Source organism: Hyperolius riggenbachi, chromosome 4, assembly GCF_040937935.1.
Source record: "Hyperolius riggenbachi isolate aHypRig1 chromosome 4, aHypRig1.pri, whole genome shotgun sequence".
Taxonomy (NCBI): Eukaryota; Metazoa; Chordata; class Amphibia; order Anura; family Hyperoliidae; genus Hyperolius; species Hyperolius riggenbachi.
The window spans coordinates 291,288,741-291,312,153 of record NC_090649.1 but is presented as its reverse complement, the minus strand read 5'-3'; the positions used below and the strand labels follow the sequence as shown (position 1 = coordinate 291,312,153).

Sequence of the window (23,413 nt, the reverse complement as noted above, 5' to 3'; positions counted from 1 at the left end):
AGCTATGCAGGAGGCAGGGGAGCATGCAGACTGACAGTACAGAGGTAAACACAGCCCGCTGTGACACACTGCATGTTGGCAGCGCGGCTGTGATTTATGGGGATAGCAGAGTACAGTGGGGGCTTAGGGGGGATCTGAATAGCAACAGAGGCTGGGCAATATAAGCAGACCCAGCCTCTGTATGTGGATAGCATTGTCAGAACCACACCTCTGGTTCTCTTTAAGACCCCTGGAAAATAGTTGGATCCAGCCAGCAACTATGTGATCCTAGCTTTCAGAAAAATTATGGGCCAGGAAAGGGGCTGCACGTCATACCACTACACTACACACACTGTATTATCAGAGAAAACACCACTTACCCTGCTATATGTTTTTTATTCTTGACTAGAAATTGGGATTCAAGTTTTCCTTGGATTTCAACTTTAAAGAGAACCCAAAGCGTCACAAAGCGTCACAAAGTTAAAAAGGTAAATACTTACCTAGGGAGAGTGAAGCCTCTGGGTCCTATAGGACAGTGTTTTCCAAGCCTGTCCACAAGGCCCACCAACTGTGCATGTTTTGTGGAAATCCACAGAGGAAGTTAATCAGCTCTGCTAAGACACTAATTACCTCACCTGTGCATGTTTGGGGTTTTCTGCAAAACATGGACTGTTGGTGGGCCCTGAGGACAGGGTTGGAGAGCTCTGTTATAGAAGCTTTCTGCCCATGCTGTCCTCTGGTCACTCACCACTTGCGGGGACCCTCTTTAACATCAGGACCATACTCCTCTTCTTACACAAGTGTGGCTGCACTGCACCCATGACAGCACAGTAGCCTGGAGCTCTGTGTGCACAAGCAGCTCTGGCTTACTGCACAGGTGTGGCTGTACTCGTGCAGACACAGTGTGGCCGTGCACATGCCTGAAATGCCTGAAAAGGAGCACAGACTGGATACAATTACCAACAAGCACTTGTCTGTAATATTTTGGGGGTCCTCTCTTAGCAACAGGGGACCAGAGAATGCCGTGGGAATCCTCTATAGCAGGGGAGGGCAAATTTTTTGTAATTGGGCTGCTTTCCTCTTGAATGTGGCAAGCTGCATGAGTTCATGTCTTCCTCCCTTTTTCCCTTCCTCCCTCCAGACTGCAGCCAGAAATGATTGGGTGTAACTCATCTAGTCGCTCATTCCATCATGTGACCTGCTGGTATGTAGTGACAGCAGATGTAAGGCTTGACAGGTTATGTCCTCACTCATTCTCTATGCCCCAATCTATTACCGTGGTTTTGAGCCCGGCCCACGTCTTCACCTACAGACAAGCCCCTGCGTTAACAGGACATGTTATTTGTTTCCTGACTATGGTTACCCTTAGGTCTTAATGTGCAAGGCATACAGACTGAGGTAGAGGGTAGGGATGGTCGGAAATGCCAATTTCCGAATCCACGGAAAATCCGCATTCTGCAATTGCTGTTTACCACTACTGATTCTGCTTTTTACTACTGATTCCTCTTTCCGCTACCGGTTTCCGCATTCCGATGCGGATTTCCTCCGAAATAGTGGAAATTTCTGCCGATTTTAATATCGTTTTTCTCAAAAGCTATAAGGTCTTTTTAAAAACTTTTTTTTCTTCTTGTTCGCGGTCTTCATTTTAATAAACCCTGAAAATTTGGTGTCTCTACGACCTATAGGAACTTTGCTATTAACTGCTAAACTTGGCGGTTTTTGACTGTAATGTAAAATGCGAAAAATCCGCATTATCTGTGCGGTAATTTTAAGCCAATCAGAAGACTCAGAATGAATAAACCAATCAAAGAATGGGGATTTAGGTGGAAATTTCCGCATTCTCTGATTGGCTTATTTGCTCTCAGTCTTCTGATTGGCTTAAAAATACAGCATATTGGATAGTGCAGATTTTCTGCATTTTACATTACAATCAAAAGCCGATGACTTTAGCGGTTAATAGCAAAGCCCCCATAGGTCCTAGATACACCAAATTTTCAGGGTTTATTAAACAGAAGACTGTGAACAAGATGAAAAAAAGTTTTCAAAAAGACCTTATAGTTTTTGAAAAAATCAATGTTAAATTTGGTGGAAATTTCCGTGATTTCCAGCGGAAATCTGCAAAAAATCCGCCTACTGCACTTGTATTACCGATTTCCGCATTCCGATGCGGAAATGCAATTTCTGATCGGAAATGCGGAAATTGCATTTCCGTGAAATCCTAAATGAGCATCCCTAGTAGAAAGGAATAACCTGTTAGAGCCCTAACGAGGCTAGTAACACAGTTCAATAGTTCATCTGTATCACACAGTGTAATTACCTTGGTTCAGAAGGATGAGGCAATCAGCGTCGTTTGTCAGTAATGGCAGAGATAGCGAGTGCAGATTCTCCAGTATCGGGAGAGGATTCAAGCAATCCACAGGCAAGGTTCAGGCAATGGTAAACCAGGTATGAGACAGTTCAGGCAAGTCTTCATGCAAAGTTATTCAACAGGTCATAAATGATCCAGGTTATGAGATAGTTCATGCAAGTCTACATGCAGTGTTATGCAACAGGTAATAGATGATGCAAGTTATGACACAGTTCCTATAGTTGACCGGACACAGACACAGTTCCTACAGCTGACCGGAGTCAGCTGACTATTGTTTACCTTTGCGGAGGGCGTAATGGGAACACACCCTCTGGCTATCAGAATGTGCAGCCTGTGAGCCAGTAACATCGGCATCAGCAGAGAAGAAGAGCAGAGACCCGGAAGTGGTGGATTCCTTATAGCAGGTCACATGACGCCACCATTGCTATGGAGACCATTGCAGGAATGATTTACTTCTTGTATGAGTGCTGCATATATTTGTTAATGAATGGAGGGAAAGAGAGAAGCAGAATTCAGCCCTCTAACAACAGGTTGCCTTCATTTGGCCGTAGTTTGCCCAGGCCTGCTCTATTGGATCTAGAGGTTTACTTTTTCTTAAGTAAGTATTTTTGATGCTTCAAGTGCACATTCAATGCAAGTTTGCACTGAACTGAGACTGATATAATCAAATCAAAGAAATTCTGATCTCTAGTTGGTCAGATAACCCTACTAACTTTTTTGTCAGAAGCTTGGAAGCCAGGGGTATTTTTTTGGTTGTAGGAGGAAGCAATAGTGCTTGGAGGAAACCCACATACATGTAAGGAAGTGTACAGACTACATGCAGATAATTTCCTTTCTTGGATTAAATCAATCATTAGTTAAATCAGTGTTAATGGAACCACTGGTTTGATCAGGAGATAAACAGAGGAACACCAAGAGCCCCAATAGTGTAGTATGTATTGACAAAGGGGATAATGACAAAGAGTAATAGTTGTTATACTCACAAGCATGAGTCACCAATAGGCAACCAATATAAAGGCAGGTGGGGAAATTATCCTGACCCCACTCAGGAATAAGAAGTCGCTCTCTGTAGATAGTAGAAAAGGGTCGCAACCCTCCACCTAGGGTGGATACAATATTATATAGGAGAGAACAGAGGCGCTAAAAGGATAAAAGGGGTTTTAAATGAGCTTAAAAGCCAAAAATTTGGCAATTAGAGGAGGCAGTGGTGGACTTACCTCCTCCAAGCAGACACAACACGACTGTACATTCAGTCTATTTATTAATGAACTCCAGATAAAACAAGGCAACGCGTTTCACGGGTCAGTGCCCGCTTCCTCAGGCAATAGAAAAAGGAGTTACAGCATCTAGCAAAACAAACAACACTCGACACCTCTGCCATTTTTGATCTTTTTGCTGACTTTTATGTCATTTTAATGACAAACTAATAAAGAGCTGATTTTTACTTTTGTGGTGCCAGCCTTTCTTGTGGATCACACCTTATCAATGGAATGCCCTTTGAGCCATCAGCAAGCAAGAAAATACTCAGAATAATTTTGAGGGTCCTTTTTCACCCAGTTTTTGGTACTTTTTTTTAATTGCAGTGTGCTGGAAAGTAACTTTAAAACAGAAGATGAAAAATCATCTCCTAGGAGAAAAAAAGTGATTTGAATAAGGGCCATATGACTTCAATCAGTGGTGGCTCAAGGATTTTTTTATGGGGGGGGGGGTGCTATGCAGGTGCTGGACCAACTTCTGGGGTAAGCTGATGGCCCTTGGCAAAAAATGGGTGTGGCTATGACCGGATGAGGGAAGAGCTAACTGTAATTTAAAGTGAACCCGAGGTGAGAGTGATATGGAAGCTGCCATATTTATTTCCTTTAAACAATACTAGTTGCCTGGCAGCCCTGCTGATCTATTTGGCTGCAGTAGTGAACTGAATTACACCTGAAACAAACATGCAGCTAATCTTGTCAGTTCTGATAATATTGTCAGAAACCCCTGACCTGCTGCATGCTTGTTCAGGGTCTATGGTTGACAGAATTAGAGGCAGAGGACCAGCATGGCAGCCAGGCAACTGGTATTGCTTAAAAGGAGATAAATATGGCAGCCTCAATATTATTTTCACCTTGGGTTCCATTTAACCTTCCTGGCGGTAAGCCACGCAGGAGGTTTTCTCAGGCCCTGCTGGGCCGATTTGCATAATTCTTTTTTGCTGGACGCAGCTAGCACTTTGCTAGCTGCGCCAGCACACCGATCGCTGCCGCCCCGTGCTCGATCGCCGCTATCCGCACCGCCGTAGAGCCCCCCCTCCCCTAGACCCCTGCGCTGCCTGGCCTATCAGTGCCAGGCAGCGCTAAGGGGTGGATCGGGACTCCCTTAGACGTCACGACGTCCATGACGTCGGTGACGTCATCCCGCCCCGTCGCCATGGCGATGGGGGAAGCCCTCCAGGAAATCCCGTTCTTTGAACGGGATTTCCTGATCACCTATCACCGGAGGCGATCGGAGGGGCTGGGGGGATGCCGCTGAGCAGCGGCTATCATGCAGCGAGCCCTAGGCTCGCTACATGATTAAAAAGGAAAAAAACGGCAGCGCTGCCCCCTGGCGGTTTTTAATATACTGCCAGGAAGGTTAAAAGTGCAACACAAAGACAGTGGGCCCAAGTTTTGGTGGCCATTTCCCCAGAAAATTCACATAATTGTGCAGGTTTTCTCCAGAAAATACACGTAATGTGAGCAGATTTGCCCAGAAAATAAGTTCAATCATGTTGGCAGATTTGACCAAAAAACACGTTCAATCATGTGGCAGATTTGACCAGAATATATGTTGAATCATGTTGGCAGATTTGACCAGAAAATACATACAATCATGTGGTAGACTTGACCAGAAAATATGTTCACTCTTGTGGCAGATTTGACCAGAAAACACTTCAATCATGTGGGCAGATTTGACCAGAAAATACATGCAATTATGTGGCAGATTTGACTAGAAAATACATGCAATTATGTTGCAGACTTGACCAGAAAATACGTACAATCATGTGGTAGACTTGACCAGAAAATATGTTCAATCTTGTGGCAGATTTGACCAGAAAACACTTCAATTATGTCAGCAAATTTAACCAGAAATTACATGCAATAATGTTGGCAGATTTGACCAGAAAATACGTGCAATCATGTCAGCAGATTTGACCAGAAAATATGTGCAATCATGTGGCAGAGTTGACCAGAAAATACATTCAATCATGTGGCAGATTTGACCATAAAACACTTCAATCATGTGGCAGACCTGACCATAAAACACTTCAATCATGTGGCAGACTTGCCCAGAAAACACTTCAATCATGTGGCAGATTTGACCAGAAAACACTTCAATCATGTGGCAGACTTGTCCAGAAAACACTTCAATCATGTGGAAGACCTGACCCGAAAACACCTTCACTCATGTGGCAGACTTGCCCAGAAAACACATCAATCATGTGGCAGACTTGCCCAGCAAATACACCTGCTAATAAAATAAAAAAAACATTTACTCACCTGCAGCAGACCTCCTGTCCCAGCCTCCGTCCAGCGCGCAGCTCCCACAATCCTCTGCCAGCCAGCAACTGAAGCTCCCATGCTGAGTGCAGGACCACGGGAAAATGGCGCCCGAAGCCCTGCACTGCAGACTCGGAATCTCCAGAGCAGGGCTTCGGACGCTGTTTTAGCATAGCTCTGCTCTGCCGCTGCCGGAGCTGTGGGCTGCTGCTGCCGGTGAATAGATATGGCTCGAACCTCCGATTTTTCGCTTCGTGAACCGGGTTTGCGAACTTCCGCAAAAAGTTTGGTTCGCGCGAACTTCCGCGAACCGCAATAGCCTTCAATGGGGAGGCGAACGTTGAAAACTAGAAACACTTATGCTGGCCAGAAAAGTAATGGAAAAGATGTTTCAAGGGGTCTAACTCCTGGAGGGGGCATGGTGGAGTGGGATACATACCAAAAGACCCGGGGAAAAATCTGGATTTGACGCAAAGCAGCGTTTTAAGGGCAGAAATCACATTGAATGCTAAATTGCAGGCCAAATGTGCTTTAAAACATCTTGCATGTGTATAAATCAATCAGGTAGTGTAATTAGTGTATTGCTTCACACTGACAGACCAAACTCACTGTGCAACGCACCGCAAACAGCTGTTTGTGTAGTGACGGCCGTGTTGGACTACTGCGCACCATGGCGAGATTGCTCTTCCTCACTCAGTACCTGTGAGTGTCTGACTGCCTTTTCAACTTGCAATGGTTCTTTCTCTAACATAGTTAAAGCTTACATCTATTTATTTAAATTACTTTTTCTGCTGGCTGTTCACTGCCTGTAACGAGAATCTGTTATGGAGCGCAAGTCTGCCATTGTGACCATGGGTAATGGCCGGGGAATCAGGGTTCGATTCCGGAGTCCGGAGTTGGAGCCTACGAAATGGCTACCAACACATCCAAGGAAGGCAGCAGGCATGGCAATGCACGTCCCGAGATAGTGACGTCCGGAGGTGGGTGCACTGAACACAACAGGTAGGTATATGCAGTGATGAGGTGGGTGCACTGAACACAACAGGTAGGTATATGCAGTGATGAGAAGGGTGCACTGAACACAACAGGTAGGATATATGCAGTGATGAGTTGGGTGCAATCAACACAACAGGTAGGTATATGCAGTGATGAAGTGGGTGCACTGAACACAACAGGTAGGTATATGCAGTGATGAGTATTACAATGTGCACCTGTCTCACACACACAGGTAGTCACTGAATGTGCTGGGCCAGGCTGGCAGGGGCACCCACACAGTATTTATTTATTTAAGTATTTATATAGCACCAACATATTACACAGCGCTGTACAGAGTATATATTGTCTCTTCACTAACTGTCTCTCAGAGGGGCTCACAATCTAGTTCCTACCATAGTCATATGTCTATGCATGTATCGTGCAGTGCATGTATCATAGACTAGGGCCAATTTAGGGGGAAGCCAATGAACTTATCTGTATGTTTTTGGAATGTGGGAGAAAACCGGAGTGCCCGGAGGAAACCTACGCAGACACGGGGAGAACATACAAACTCCTTGCAGATGTTGACCTTGCTGGGATTCAAACCGGGAACCCAGTGTTGCAAGGCAAAAGCGCTAACCACTATGCCACCGTGCTGCCACAGTATGAATTAGCAAGGCTGTCTATGCAACACAAGTGACAGTGGGACACACACACAAAAATAGATCACAAGAACAAGATTAGCTCTCAAAAGAGCTGTTGTGGGGTGCTATTTTAGCAATAGGAATCAGCAAGGAGAAAGCTAACAAGCCTACAAGAGCCTAACTAATCTTTCCCTATGAGAGAGTCTGATGCAGCTCTCCCTTCTCTAATTATTGCAGGCACATGAGTGAATATAATGGCTGACGGGGCCTGCCTTTTATAAGGGGGGAGTGGCTCCACGAGGGAGTGTAGCCTGATTGTCTACAATGTGCCTGCTGACTATGATGTAGAGTGTCCAAGTTGACCCTAATGGTGCATTATGGGGGTGAACCAAACTTCCGGAAAAGTTCGCGTTCGCTGGCGAACGCAAACCACCGAAGTTCTCCGGGAACCGTTTGCCAGTGAACCGTTGGGGCCATCTCTACCAGTGAACTGACACTGCGTCTATTAGACGCCGAAAGTCAGTTCACGCTGGGGGGTGCTAATAGGGTGCTAGGACAAATTTAGGGGGTGCCTCAGCACCCCAAAGCACCCCCCTGGCGCCTCCACTGTATGCAATTAATTTTTTCTCCTCAGTTTTCTCCTAGGTGATATTTTTACAACTTGTGACTAAAATTCCTTTTACACCACCAGCAAGCAAACAAATAGAAATAATTTTACTTTTTCACCTACTTTTTGGTACTATTCCCATTGCAAAGTGCTAAAAAGCTGTTTTAAATTAAAGATGAAAAATTATCTTCTAGAAAAAAACTCAGGAGAAAAAGTGAATTGCGTATGGCCCATAATCTCTGATTGTAAGGTTTTTTTGCAATATGCTCAGCTTGATTTGTCTAAGTTTGCACTTTAAACATTGTTACTGCAATAACTTTGGTGTGCACTGAACTTCTTTCTTTATTTGCTTTAGCTTTGCTACAAGCTGTAAATGTGCTGTTTGGTTCAAGGGATAAAACAACATGAACTAGTCTCTTCATTAGTTCCTTTAAATTAAATTCTGACTATGGAATGCATCCTGCCACTTACATTAAATAAATCTGGATCAAATCACAAATTAAAATAATTCCTCCAGTGATTACTCCTGTAGCTACTTAGGTGGAAAGAACTGTGAGGATGTAGGCGAATGGCAAAGCTTCATATAACATTAGCATATTATCTTGATCCATATATCATCATTAGACGTACCAGGACAGTGTGCCATAAAAATCAAGGATAATTATACCATAATGAGAAAAAGGTCAAATACATGGAGACTGCCTGCCACACATAAATTCTAGTACATGGATAAATTCAATTTTGTGAATTTTGGTTGCTGTAAAAATGCATTGTTCTTTCTAGCAGCATCTGCGGTATTAACATCAGTTTTTCCCATTGACACTGCCATCCATCTCAAAAAATCATTATATTTCTATACTTACATATTTTATATGCAGTTCCGAGAGACATTCAACTCAGAATGACACACACACACAAAAAGATGTTCGAAATGTATCTGCCTGTTTTTTTTTGTACAGCAATGGTGAATGTTCTGTATCTAGATAGCAATTCATTATTTATTAAAATCACAGTTCTGGCTCAAATGTATATGCATTTAATAGAACATTGCTTTAATTATACATGAAATCAAAGAAAGAATTTACCTTTTTTTCAATGTTACAAAACCTAATAGAAACACCAAATGCAGGATATGTTACAAGAGGAAAAAGACCGTGTAGTTTTTGAGAAAATCGATTTGTAAAGTTTCAAAGGAAAGCTATACTATAGCTGAGAGCAGTGCGCGAGGGAGCGGCATGTGTAGCGGCGGTGCGCAGTGTTCTGCAATTAACGTAAGAAGGCCGCAAGATTAGAGGATATTGGCGTGAGACATTTCCAAGGGTATTGGCGTGGGACCATTTTTTTAACGGTACAGGTAATTACAGTGGGTTGCAAAAGTAATCGGCCCCCTTGAAGTTTTCCACATTTTGTCACATTACTGCCACAAACATGAATCATACATCATTCTAAACATTTTTTACAAATAAATAACTGCAAAGTCGGGTGTGCGTAATTATTCGGCCCCCTGAATCAATGCCTTGTAGAACCACCTTTTGCTGCAATTACAGCTGTCAGTCTTTTAGGGTATGTCTCTACCAGCTTTGCACATCTAGAGACTGAAATCCTTGCCCATTCTTCTTTGCAAAACAGCTTCAGCTCAGTCAGATTAGATGGATAGCATTTGTAAACAGCAGTTTTCACATCTTGCCACAGATTCTCGATTGGATTTAGATCTGGACTTTGACTGGGCCATTCTAACACATAGATATGTTTTGTTGTAAACCATTCCATTGTTGCCCCGGCTTTATGTTGAGCGTCATTGTCAAGGTGAACCTCCGCACCAGTCTCAAGTCTTTTGCAGTCTCCAAGAGGTTTTCTTCCATGTTTGCCCTGTATTTGGCTCCATCCATCTTCCCATCAACTCTGACCAGCTTCCCTGTCCCTGCTGAAGAGATGCATGATGCTGCCACCACCATATTTGACAATGGGGATGGTGTGTTCAGAGTGATGTGCAGTGTTAGTTTTCTGCCACACATAGCGTTTTGCATTTTGGCCCAAAAGTTCCATTTTGGTCTCATCTGACCAGAGCACCTTCTTCCACATGGTTGCTGTGTCCCGCACATGGCTTGTGGCAAACTGCAAACGGGACTTCTTATTCTTTCTGTTAACAATGCCTTTCTTCTTGCCACTCTTCCATAAAGGCCAACTTTGTACAGTGCATGACTAATAGTTGTCCTATGGACAGAGTCTCCCACCTTAGCTGTAGATCTCTGCAGCTCGTCCAGAGTCACCATGAGCCTCTTGACTGCATTTCTGATCAGCGCTCTCCTTGTTCGGCCTGTGAGTGTAGGTGGATGGCCTTGTCTTGGTAGGTTTACAGTTGTGCCATACTCCTTCCTTTTCTGAATGGTCGCTTGAACAGTGCTCCATGGGATGTTCAAGGTTTTGGAAATCTTTTTGTAGCCTAAGCCTGCTTTAAATGTCTCAATAACTTTATCCCTGACCTGTCTTGTGTGTTCTTTGGACTTCATGGTGTTGTTGCTCCCAATATTCTCTTAGACAACCTCTGAGGCCCTCACAGAGCAGCTGTATTTGTACTGACATTAGATTACACACAGGTGCACTCTATTTAGTCATTAGCTCTCATCAGGCAATGTCTATAGGCAACTGACTGCACTCAGATCAAAGGGGGCCGAATAATTATGCACACACCACTTTGCAGTTATTAATTTGTAAAAAATGTTTGGAATCATGTATGATTTTCGTTCCACTTCTCATGTGTACACCACTTTGTGTTGGTCTTTCATGTGGAATTCCAATAAAATTGATTCATGTTTGTGGCAGTAATGACAAAATGTGGAAAACTTCAAGGGGACCGAACACTTTTGCAACCCACTGTATTTCTGGTTAATTAAGATTAATAAATGACTTTTTCGTTGTTGTGTTTTATTTCATTTAACCCTTTGTGGAAGTGGGAGGAGGGCAGGCATCTGAGATCCCCTTCTTAAAGAGGACTCCCAGATGCCACATGAACACCCCCAGGGAGTCATTGCCCCACCTCCTCCTGGAGCACCGGAGGTTGGGAAAAGTCCCTTGTCCATGGATTGGACAAGGGTTCCGGGGCGCAGGGGAAGGCTTAGCCTCCCCTCTTCCCCAGAGCCCCCCAATACTATGGACCATGCGGGCTGGTATAGCTCAGGGTGGGAAGCCGCACTCGGCCGGGGCTCTGCATTCTGGCTATCCCAGCCTGCATTGGAGACAAAGGGTAAAATATGCTTGGGAGGGGCAACCTCACCTTATTTACCACCCTCTGAACATAAAAAAACGTTTAAAAAATAGGAAAAAAAGGGGCTATAGATCATTATACAGCCATATTGGTATAGCGATCCCTGGCCAAAGAGCAGCGGCTCCAGAGAAGTTTCCAGGGGGTCCGGACCCCCTGGTAACCCCGACATGAAATTCGTTGCTCTTTCTTTTTATACATGTAAATTTACACTACCGTTAGGTTTGCTAGATTAACTGTCATTTAACTTATTTAACCACGTAAGGACTGCGGTGCTAAACCCCCCCAAAGACCGGGCCATTTTTCCTAAATTGGGCCACTGCAGCTTTAAGGGCTAGCTGCATAGCTGCACAACTTAGCACACAAGTGGTGTCCCCCTTTTCTCCCCACCAACAGAGCTCTCTGTTGGTGGGGTCTGATTGCTCCCCTAATGTTTGTTTTTTTTATTACAAATATTTGTTCTTATTTTTTAAATAAAAAAAGTGTATTTTTTTGTTTTTTTTCCCTCCCTCACCGGCCAGCCAATCACTGCGGCCGGTTGTGATAGGCTTCAGCCTATCGCCGCTGATCACTTCTGTGTCCCCCAGGGGGACAGCCGTGTCATACGGCTGTCCCCAGTACAGGTCTATTAGGCAGTGGTTTCGCCGTCTAACAGTCTCCGAGTGGCGATCGCCGCTGGGAGACTGAAGGCAGAGCGGAGCTCCACCTTCCAAGTTGTGATTCGCGCGCATTAGTGTGTGCACTCTCCTGCTAGCCCCATAGAAGACAGTTCACACCAATCAGCGTGCAGCAATCCTGGGGCTGCCGCTGCGTTCAAGCCATTTGGCATGGAGCGGTCGGCAAGAAGTTAAATGTATACCTTTTTCCTTTGAAACTTTAAAATCGATTTTCTCAAAAACTATTAGGTCTTTTTTGAAAAAAAAATCCCCTTGTTCCCATTGTTCTTCTTAACATATCCTGCAAATTTGGTGTTTCTAGCATGCAAGGGGGCTTTGCTATTAACCGCTAAAGTCGGCAGGTTTTTAATCACGAATACCGGCTCGTGATCTCGAGTAACTCATAATCATGAGTCGGGTAACAGTGATTCCCACAGACACAAGTGCAATCCCTCCCTCAATCTTTTCTGAAACTGTAAGTTTAGAATTGGCCTCCACAACTTGTTGTTGTTGTTTTTTCAAGGTCTAGTAACACAAATGTATTTATTTGTGCTACACACAAACTAAATATTTTTGCCACTCAATCTTGTATATATTGTACTCTCTCTCTGCAAAAAGGTGAAGCTGTATACATAAAAATAATTATAAAATAATAATAATAAAAAACTGCCTATGTTACTGCACGGTGATCAAACAGATGCACATTTTGGATTCTGCTGCTATTTTCCAGATTGTGATTTGAATTTTAGTTGTGAGTAAATATAGACCATTTTCATGACTGATATACACTTTATTGCAAAATGCCCTTAAAAAAAACTCAACTGCAGATTTGTTGTATTTTCTAGATCCGTTTTTTTTTTTTAAAACAGAATGTTATTAATGTAATGTGATTTATTTATTTTTTATGCAATCAGAGATTCTAAAAGAAGAACCAACAGTAGCAACACCCATAAAAGGTAAACTAAAGGTTATTGTTTTTAATAAACTGAAGGGATCTTGATTTTTTTTAAAGAGATGATCGAATCTGTTGCAGATTTGGTCACAGCCCAGGTTTTACAAAAAAAACATGAATCACCAAAGTTTGTGGATTCCAAACCTTTTTAACATGAACATTGATGGGTGTTCAAATATTAACTTTCTAGAGAGTTGCATTAGAGTACAAATGTCATTTTAAATAGAAAATGTGGCAAAAATTAGTACAACAAGTTCCTTATGATTGTCTTTCTAATAGTTATTTTTGCTACAACAGAGAAAACTTAAATATCAATCATAGGTAAGCCAATAAGCTAAATGTTGTCATGAATTCATAATGTCATATTCTCCCTTGTTGATGTGAATGCATTTTCCTGCAAATCCATGCAACCTTAATCAGCATTGAATACGTTGTTATTCAGGTGCTATTCATGACTCCCTAATACCTTAGCTTCTGACCAAAGCTAGCTTGGTCAAAGTTGCACTCATGATTTAACAATGCAGATGGGTGAGAATGCCTGTGGTAGTCTCGTGAGATTTTTCTCGAACTTCTGGTGGTTCCTCCAAATTTTATCAAACCAGTTTTGCAAAATGCAAGTAAGTCAATTACGTCAAATTTAGTGTTTAAAGGGAACCTGAGATGGGGATTATAAAGAAATGATCTTATCCAGAAGTAGAGATGACCAACACAAAGTAGTTTCAACTGTAGATTTATGCACTTGCACAATGTGAACAACATTAGCCCAGACATCCAGCCACATTACAGGATGTAATTAGAGCGCTCTGAGTAGTATTTCTCAGAGCTATAATTACATCCTGTATTGTGGCTGGATGTCCGGGCTGATGTTGTTCACATTGTGCAAGTGAATAAGTCTACAGTTGGAAGTACTTTGTGCTGGTCATCTCTACTTCTGGATTTGATAAGTCGGTGGCAGCCACACAGACTAGACCGTGCACTATCAAGGCGAGTGAGGTGTGTTGTTTGAGGAGAATGAAAAGAAAATATCTTAGGGAGAATAGTGGAAACAAGCAAAAACATTTAATTTCAAAAAGACTTTGTAGTTTTTTAAGAAAATTGATTTAAAAATTATGATATAAAATGCAGTTATATGGCAGATTGTTGCAGTATGCTGTATAATAATGTGGATTTATACATTTTATTTACATTTAAGAAAAAAATGAAAATGTGCCCCTCCCCCCCCCCCCAAGCCTTCTTAACCTCGTGTCAGCCATGCAGGCTGGTATAACAAGAATCTTGAGCCAGGCCTTGGGGCTCTCTGCCCTCTGAGCTATACCAGCCCACATGGCCCATGACATGAGGGGCTCTGGAGGAGAGGGCCAGCAAAGCCTTCCCCTTTCCTCCAAAGCCCTCCTGTCCAGGTGCTCATCCCAATCTCCAGGCCTCAGAAGGTGGTGGAAGTAACTACCCTCTGCCTGTAGATGTAGGCCCCAGGGATTTTCATGGTAGTATCTGGGGGTCCTCTTTAACAAGGAGCCCTCCAGATGCCCACCCTCCTAGGTAAAATAGGTATTGAATACTTATGAAATTGGTATAAGGGCACTTTTTCACAATGAATGAAAATGAACTAAAAACACAACAATTAGTAAGTTCTTTTGATATTCTTAATTAACAATAAATAAAACAATTTTGGTAAACAAAATCTGATTTTCTTCTACTAAGAAACGCTGCAGAATTTGAGGATATTCAAGCTATTGAGCAAGTTATTGTTGACATGAGAAATTATGACTCGGGAGTACCTTATATTACAGCAGATTTCGAAAGATGTATTTTATATATTGTTTCCCTGCAGCAAAGTTTGCCAAGCCAAAGAAAACAAGTATGTCATATAGTTATGCTAAGCTTTGGCTTAGAGATTACTAAAAAATGCTATGCTAAACTTTATCAACCTTCAATCTTTGAATTTCCATGATTTATTGTTTGTTATTAACTTCAATATACCAACCAACCCTGTTAGGTTTGTAATAAACTTCCACTTACTTACCTTTTAAGTATACTTTCATTTCTTGAAACATACTACAAGAGTCAGTTGATAGGAGTCCCAATGTTTAGCTGTATTTCAGAAAAAAAGTGCAACAATTTAAAACATTTTTTCTTTTACTGACACATAAGTTAAGTATTGGGGGAAAAAAACACATTTTTGTAGCAGGAGTTGTTTGAGTCACTTACTGCTGTCGACAGGCACTGAGTGGCCCTTTGCAGATAGAACATTTTTTGACATATTATTTTACTTGTTTAAAATTGTGGGGAGTAGTACTTTTAAAATGCACTGACTAGTGCTGCGATGTTCTAGCTGGTATCAAGTCTACTAGCTCTGGCAGGAATTTCCCATTGAGTTGCTTAGAGGTCAGATCACCAAAATACTCATAACAGGATTTTAGCTAAACCAGCTAATATTACACTTGTGGTCCAAACTGACCTGATTCAGAACACTGCCAGTTACATAGTCCTATGATAAAAAAAATAGAGCTGTAAACTACCAACATTCTTAGAATTACTTAAAATGTAAATTATCCCTAAGGGTAGCTGTAATCCCCATGTCAATGCATTGAGTGGCGGTTTGTATAAAGGGCTACCTGATAGCAAAGGACAGGCTTTGGACAAACACCTACACAGTGCTACAGCAACATTTTCATCGTTATTATCACGGTCAGATAAAATTAAGCTGGGAAACTTTATGTTTAAGTGTGAAAAGGTTCATAACAAATGCTCCCGGGTTTTATTTGTATTTGTAAACTACTCATAGTGTTGGCATGGGAATGGTAACAACCTTATGCTTAAACCCATTGTGCTATACATCTTGAATTTCCAAATAATGATTTGAATAATGAATGAAGGGGGTAACTTAAACCCTTCAGTACCAGCGGTCTCTGGCCCCAGGCACCAAAATCGGTCACATACCAAAAAATTGTTGCACTGAATCACCACTACCCGCGTTCACACTGCACACCTGTCCCCTCAAGCAACCCCCTCTGCTGTTTGTTTGATGAAAGAGCTCTGTGAGTCGACCAGGAAAACAATTTCATTGGCTCCTGACCCTGTGATCAATGTAAGCCATTGGAATTTGCTCACATTGATGACAGAGTCAAAATCTAAATATTATGTATCAAGCTGTCAGATGTAGCTGTGTCTGTATCACTAACAGTCTACCGCTCCCACACACTACACCCTCTTCTCCTGCTTTTTGCGTCTATAAGTCTACCAGTTCCAAGTAATGATGTGTTTGATATCATGGAAAGGTAAGGCCAACTATGTATAGTGTATATATTGTACTGTAAACTGTGAGGCTGTATAAATCAAAAGGATGATAAAATAATAATAAAAAAAACTGCCTATGTTAGTGCACAATCATCAGTCAGACACAAATTTCACATTCTGCTTTTATTTTCCAGAACGTGATTTGATTTGGAGTTGTGAGTCAATATAGACATTTTTCAGACCTGATTTTTTTTTTTTTTTGCAAAGTGACCTTAAAAAAAAAATACTCAACTGCAGATTTGTTTGTATGCTCTACAGTAGATCTGTTCCTTTCAATTATGTAAACTGAATATTTTTAACTTCATGTGATTTTTTTTTTTTTATAAAACCAGAGATACTTAAAGAAGAACCAACAGTAGCAGCACCCATAAAAGGTAAACTAAAGGTTATTGTGTTTAATAAACTGAAGAGATCTTGATTTAAAAACATGAGATGATCAAATCTGTTGCAGATTTGGTGACAAGCAAAACAAGATATATATATTTTTTGGGGTCTACAAGAATCATGAATCTTCAAAGTTTGTGAATTCCAAACCTTTTTAACATGAACATTATTGGGTGTTCAAATTTTTAACAATCTGGAGTGCTTGCCTTAGAATACAAATGCCATTTGAAATAGAACATGTGGCAAAATGTGTACAATAAATTCCTTGTGATTGTCTTTAGTCCAACTGAGAAAACTTAAAGGGATACTGTAGGGGGGTCGGGGGAAAATGAGCTGAACTTACCCGGGGCTTCTAATGGTCCCCCGCAGACATCCTGTGTTGGCGCAGCCACTCACCGATGCTCCGGCCCCGCCTCCAGTTCACTTCTGGAATTTCTAACTTTAAAGCCAGAAAACCACTGCGCCTGCACGCCAGTGTCCTCGCTCCCGCTGATGTCACCAGGAGTGTACTGCGCAGACACAGACCATACTGGGTCTGCGCTGTGCGCTCCTGATGACATCAGCGGGATCGAGGACACGGCAACGCAGGCACAGTGGTTTTCAGACTTTAAAGTCTGAAATTCCAGAAGTGAACTGGAGGCGGGGCCGGAGCATCGGTGAGTGGCTGCGCCAACACAGGATGTCTGCGGGGGACCGTTAGAAGCCCCGGGTAAGTTCAACTCATTTTCCCCTGACCCCCCTACAGTATCCCTTTAAAATAATAGTACCCACTAACACCAATCATTGGTACGCCAATAAGCTAACTTTTGTCATGATTACATGCTCCCTTGTTGATCTGAATGCATTTTCCTGCAGAACCAAACAACCTCAATCAGTGCTGAAAAAGATGTTATTTAGGTACAATTCGTGGCTGCCTAATACATTAGCTTCGGTAGTTAGCTTGGGCCAAACATTGCACTCTTGATTTAATAACCACCAATATGGATGATTGAGAATGCCTCTCATTCTTGTGAGTTTTTCCTCGAACTTCCAGTGGTTCAGCCAAGTTAATTGCATCAAATTTAGTGTTTAAAGGGAATCTAAGATGGGGAATTAAGTCAATAACGTCAAATTTAGTGATTTATAGCAAAACCTACACACGTGCTATAATCACAAAATGTGATAGGTATTTTAGGGAGAATAGTGGAAACAAGTAAAAACATTTTTTTTTTTAAAGACCATGTAGTTTTGGAGAAAATGTATTTTTAAATCGCAATATAATTTTTTTTTTAAATGCAGGTAAATGACAGATTGCTGCAGTATACTTAATACTTTTAATTTTAATTAAAAAGAAATTAAATTAAAAGAAATTGAAAATGTGGGGCCCCCTCCCAAGCCCTTTTAACCTCTTGTCACCCATGCAGGCTGGTATAGCCAGAATCTGGAGCCAGAACTGCATGGGGTTCTCTGCACCCAGAGCTATGTCAGCCTGCATTGTGTATAACATTGGGGGGCTCTGGAAGAGATGACCATCACATCCTCCCCCTCTCCTCCAAAGTCCTTGTCTATATCACGGACAAGTGGCTCATCCCCATCTCCAGGCCCCAGAAGCAATGATGAGCGAAAATGCTAATATTCCTTTCGCCTTTTTTTCGCAAAAATAAGTAACATTTTCACTTCGACAAGCAAAAATTCAACCGAATAGTTTAGCTTTTTTTTGCCTAATAGCTGCCGAATTTCGTGTTTAATAGCACAGCCCTCTTACCAGCTAGAATCACCAAATTTGTAGGATATGTTAGCAACGTAACGGAGTGTAAATTTACTTATATCAAAAGAAAGAGCAGTGAATTTCATGTTGGGATTTCCAGGGGGTCTGCATTAGTGATGTTGCAAACTTGAAATTTTTGGTAGTCGTAAACGTTCGTGAACCGGCAAACCATGCGAACCACCATAGACTTCAACGGCAAGCAATTTCTAAAGACTGGAGGTACTTTTTCTGGCCACAAAAGTGGTGGAAACGTTTTTTCAAGGGGCCTAACACCTGGACCGTGACATGCCGGAGGGGGATCCAAGTCCCACTCAAAATAATGTAGTTGACCCAGAATCATGTTTTAATCTCTTTATGAGCAGACATCACATTGCATTCCTAGACTTGGGGAATAAAGAGCTTTAAAATGCCATAGAGTTTCATAATTTTTGTTTTTTTTTTCTCTTCTCCCCACTGTTCATCTTAACATACACTGCAAATTTGGTGATTCTAGCTGTTAAGTCGGCAGCCATTAGGGGAAAATGCAAACATTTTAGTGAATTTACTTGAAAATCTCGAAAACGAAAATGGTATTTTCATTGTGAAAATGCATTTTGATGAAAATTCAAGACTGCATGCAGGTGTATGCCCCAGGGAGTTTCATGGGGGCATCTTTGGGTCCTCTTTAACAAAGGGACCTTCAAATGTTCACCATCCAAGGTGAATTAGGTATTGGGTACTTATGAAATAGGTAATCAAAATTTTCAGTGAGACCAAAACGTAGTTCAATTCTTTGTTTCTCCTAATTTGTTTTTACTAGGTGATATTTTCACACCCTTTTTCAATTGCAAGGTGTTAAAACATTTTTTATACAGAAGAAGAAAAATTATCTCTTAGGAGAAAACTTAGGAGAAAACATGATCTGAATAAGGGCCAATATCTTCAACACTCATGCACGTTTAATAACTATAAAAAAAAATTGGGCACACCTCATTCTCATAGCTTGTAGATCTGAACTTAATGGATTAATTTTTCAACCTATATAACTATGCAAGTATGATATATGTACGTATGTATATATATATATATATATATATATATACATGAATATATATATATATATATATATATATATATATATATATATATATATATATATATAATGTTTTTTTATAAAGAGCAGTACTTTTTATAATATACAGGTTGTGAACATTTGACATAGGAGGAATAAAGCACCCTGTCCAAAACAGATTACAGTTTTCAGAATTTTCAATCTTTGCATCATGTGCAAATTAATTAATTAATGTATTGGTGAGCAATATGACTTGAACTCAATCTGATTTTATTTCACTATTTAAGCAACAGAGCACAGTTTGAGGATATTACAGCTATTTAACTAGAGGTACATTTTGTTGACATGAGAACTTATGACTCAGGGCCCATTTCCACTATCGCAAATTCGCATGCATTTTTCGCATGCGAATTCGCATAGCAATACAAGTGAATGGGACTGTTTCCACTTGTCAGGATTCCTTTGCGTTTTTCTGTGCAGAAAAAATTTGCATGGCAGAGCCATCAGAATTTGCATACCGCATACCGCTATGCGAATTGCATACAATGTATTTACTAGGAAATTCTCATGCGGTTTGGGTATGCAAATTTTCATGCGATTTTGCATGTGAATTCGCATAGAAACAATGGAAAATCACACCTGCACTGCCATGGTTAAATTCGCATACATCGTCATCCATGCGTATTCGCATGAAAATTCGCATAGACCCTCACGCGAAATTCGCATCCACATGCAAATTTTTCCCGTGACGATTCCCACCGCACAAGTGGAAATGCAGCCTTAGGAGTACCTTATGTTACAGCAGATTTCGAAAGATATTTTTAATATAAAATGTTTCACTGCAGCAAAGGTTGTCAAGCCAAAGAAAACAAGTATGTCTTATAGACTCAGTTGCGCCAAGCTTTGGCTTAGAGATCACTAACAATGCTATGCTAAACTTTAAAAACGTTCAATCTTTGAATTTCCATGTTGTATTAATTTAACCTCCCTGGCGGTTTATTTATTTTGCCAGGGAGGCTGCAATGTGGTTTTTTTTATTTTAATTAAAAAAAAATATTTCATGCAGCCAACTGAAAGTTGGCTGCATGAAAGCCCACTAGAGGGCGCTCCTGATGCGTACTTTCGATCGCCTCCGGCAATCGAAAGTAACAAGGTAGGCCGCAATGAGCGGCCTATCTTGTTTCGCTTTCCTCGTCGCCATGGCGACGAGCGGAGTGACGTCATGGAGCCGCCTGATCCAGCCCCTAGCGCCGGCCGGAACTGTTTGTTCCGGCTGCGCTGGGCTCGGGCGGCTGGGGGGACCCTCTTTCGCCGCTGCACGCGGCGGATCGCCGCGGAGCGGCGGCGATCGGGCAGCACACGCGGCTGGCAAAATGCCAGCTGCGTGTGCTGCTTTTTTCAGAACCGAAATCGGCCCAGCAGGGCCTGAGCGGCGACCTCCGGCGGCATACCCCGAGCTCAGCTCGGGATTACCGCCAAGGAGGTTAATATACCAGCCAACCCTTTTTGGTTTGTAATAATCTTCCACTTCCTTGCCTTTTAAGTATACTTTCATTTCTAGAAGCATACTAAAAGTCTGAGCTCAAGGTCTTAATGTTAAGCTGTGGTTCAAATCAGGGATGGTCAAAGTCAGCCAACTTCGCTACGCTGGAACAATGCGTAGTTTTACACAATTACGCTTCGTCAAACTACAGCTTCGAAATCAAATATTTGCTTCGTATGCATTTCGTAGGCTACGTGTTAAAATACGCAATTACGCATAGTGCAAAGCGTAGTGTATGTGGATGCTTATGGCCGTATGCAGAATTTTACACATTAATTTCTCTTTAAATGCTAATACCGGGAACTCTTCTATGCGTACATTCCCCTTTCCAATGCCTTTCGCACTGGCGTAGTTTCTGCTCATCCCTCGTTCAGATAAAAAGTGCAACAACAGAAGGTGAAGAGTGGTTGGGGTGAATAAAGAGGGTGCTGCTCTTTAGGTCCACCTGAAGTGGCTGTGGAATCTGCAGTGAAAGACAAGGGAGAGAGAGTGCATCAAGGACAAACAGTAGAAATAAGGGGCCAGCTGACCTTGGAACAATCTCACCTCTAAAAGTAGCTGGTAAGCCTGTATAGGGTTAACCAGCATGCAGAATTTTGTCCCTCTAGCTGGGAATTGGGCTTGGTTAGGTTGCGATCCTCCTTCATGCAGCGGGGCTGCTACTATTAGAGATTATTCCAAGGCTGGCTGGCCTCTTAATTCTACTCTTTGCCCTGCATGTGCTTTCTCTCCCTTGTCTTTCACTACAAGTTAAAAGAAAATCGTTCCTTTACTGACACATACGTTAAGTTCTGTTTTGGTAAAACAAAAATTCTGGCTCACTTCCTGCTGTAGACAGTAGCTCAAAGATGAGTCGGCACCACCAAGAACTATAGTTCTTTTATTTTAGCAAGGCTGCAATGACAGACTGCTGTTTCGGGCAATTGCCCTTTCTCAAATTGCAAAAAATTGTTATTCTTTGCAATTTGAGAAAGGGCAATTGCCCAAAACAGCAGTCTGTCATTGCAACCTTGCTAAAATAAAAGAGCTATAGTTCTATTTGGTGGTGCTGACCCATCTTTGAGCTATAATGCAGTATACCACTGGAGGTGCTGGGGTAAGGGTCAGAGCACGCCCCTGCCTCATTGGGTGCTCATTCACCTGTTCTTGTTTATATTCCTGCTGTGGACAGACAGTGAGTGGCCCTTTGTAGATATAACACTTTTTGACATGTTCTTTTACCTGGTAGTACCTGTGGTGAGTAGTACTTTTAAAATGCAGTGACTAGTTCAAAGCTTTTCTGACTGCTCCTAGCTTGGGTAGGAACTTTCTGTTGAGTTATTTAGAAGTCATATCACCAAATGCTCATAACAGGATTTTAGCTAAATCAGTTAATACCACACTTGTGGTCCATAAAATGGTGGTTATAAAATGAATTTAAAAAAATAGTAAAAATATTACTAAATCAAACAAATAAATATTTATAAAAAAACACCTGGAGTGCAAGTCTTCCCAGATGCTACATCTAGCTTCTAGAGTCAGCGGCTACATTCTATCACCTAGGGCTCTAAATGTGAAGCAACAACAAATGATGGACAACTATGTCTTGGCTCTTGATTGGCTTGGTTCTTAATGAAATGAGCTGCCTGGAGCCATCCATGAGAAGTGGTCTGTAACGATTGGGTGCTGCAACTCAGACATCTGATTATTTGTGATCTGCAGAATCACCAATAATACAGACGCTATACCTGATCATGTGGTGATCTGCAGTATCACCAATAATACCAGTATAGCTAACAGAGAGTAAGGTGTGGTGTTTGGTGCAACAGTATAGACTTCTTCAGAGGAGCTGGAGGGTCTACCAACACAAGTAACGATAGGCCTTTACCAGAGGAGCTGGCAAAGTACTAACAGCAAAAAATGACTGAATAGTTTAACTAGACCTTACCAGAGGGGCTGGCAAGATACTATCAGTCACTGGGGCTATATAAATAGGTCGGAACCTCACCAGAGGGGCTGGTAGGTTCTAATAGCTAAGAGCACCTCACCAGTGGCAAGGGCCCACTGGTGAGTAGAGTAGTGAGACAGGGTAGGTTCGAAAACAGGCAGGCAGAGATAGTACAAAATCGGCAGGCGAGAGAGTAGTAGTTAATATCAGGCAGAGGTTCAGCAACTAAGTCAGAAAGGCAGAGATACAGAATCGTATAGAAATAGCAAGGTCAGAGAGTAGCCAGAATCATACACAGGTTATCAGAATACAATGTAATAATAACTAACTATAGATAGATGTATATCGCAAACATTGCATATACATCTATCATCAACAGGAACCTCACTAGGTCTGAGCGCTAACACGAGTGTATTTGCAACAGCAGACGAGTTGCCAATGATCAGTGAAGGCTTAAGAAGCCGAAGAGAGCCCAGCGCCACGTCCCCTAGCAATCAGCCAAT

General features: G+C 41.9%; 1 protein-coding gene across 50 annotated transcripts in view; it reads left to right on the top strand.

The window, feature by feature from the left end:
- Positions 1-23,413, top strand: part of LOC137503854 (titin homolog) — a 1,065,379-nt gene that overhangs the window by 492,827 nt on the left and 549,139 nt on the right. For 47 of the 50 annotated variants that reach the window (XM_068231415.1, XM_068231409.1, XM_068231432.1 and 44 more), the window contains 3 exons: positions 12,924-12,965; positions 14,793-14,819; positions 16,591-16,632. In XM_068231415.1, the coding sequence (XP_068087516.1) occupies positions 12,924-12,965; positions 14,793-14,819; positions 16,591-16,632 (111 nt within the window). The remainder of the gene's footprint in view (positions 1-12,923; positions 12,966-14,792; positions 14,820-16,590; positions 16,633-23,413) is intronic. The other 3 variants (XM_068231427.1, XM_068231407.1, XM_068231443.1) reach the window with 2 other exon arrangements.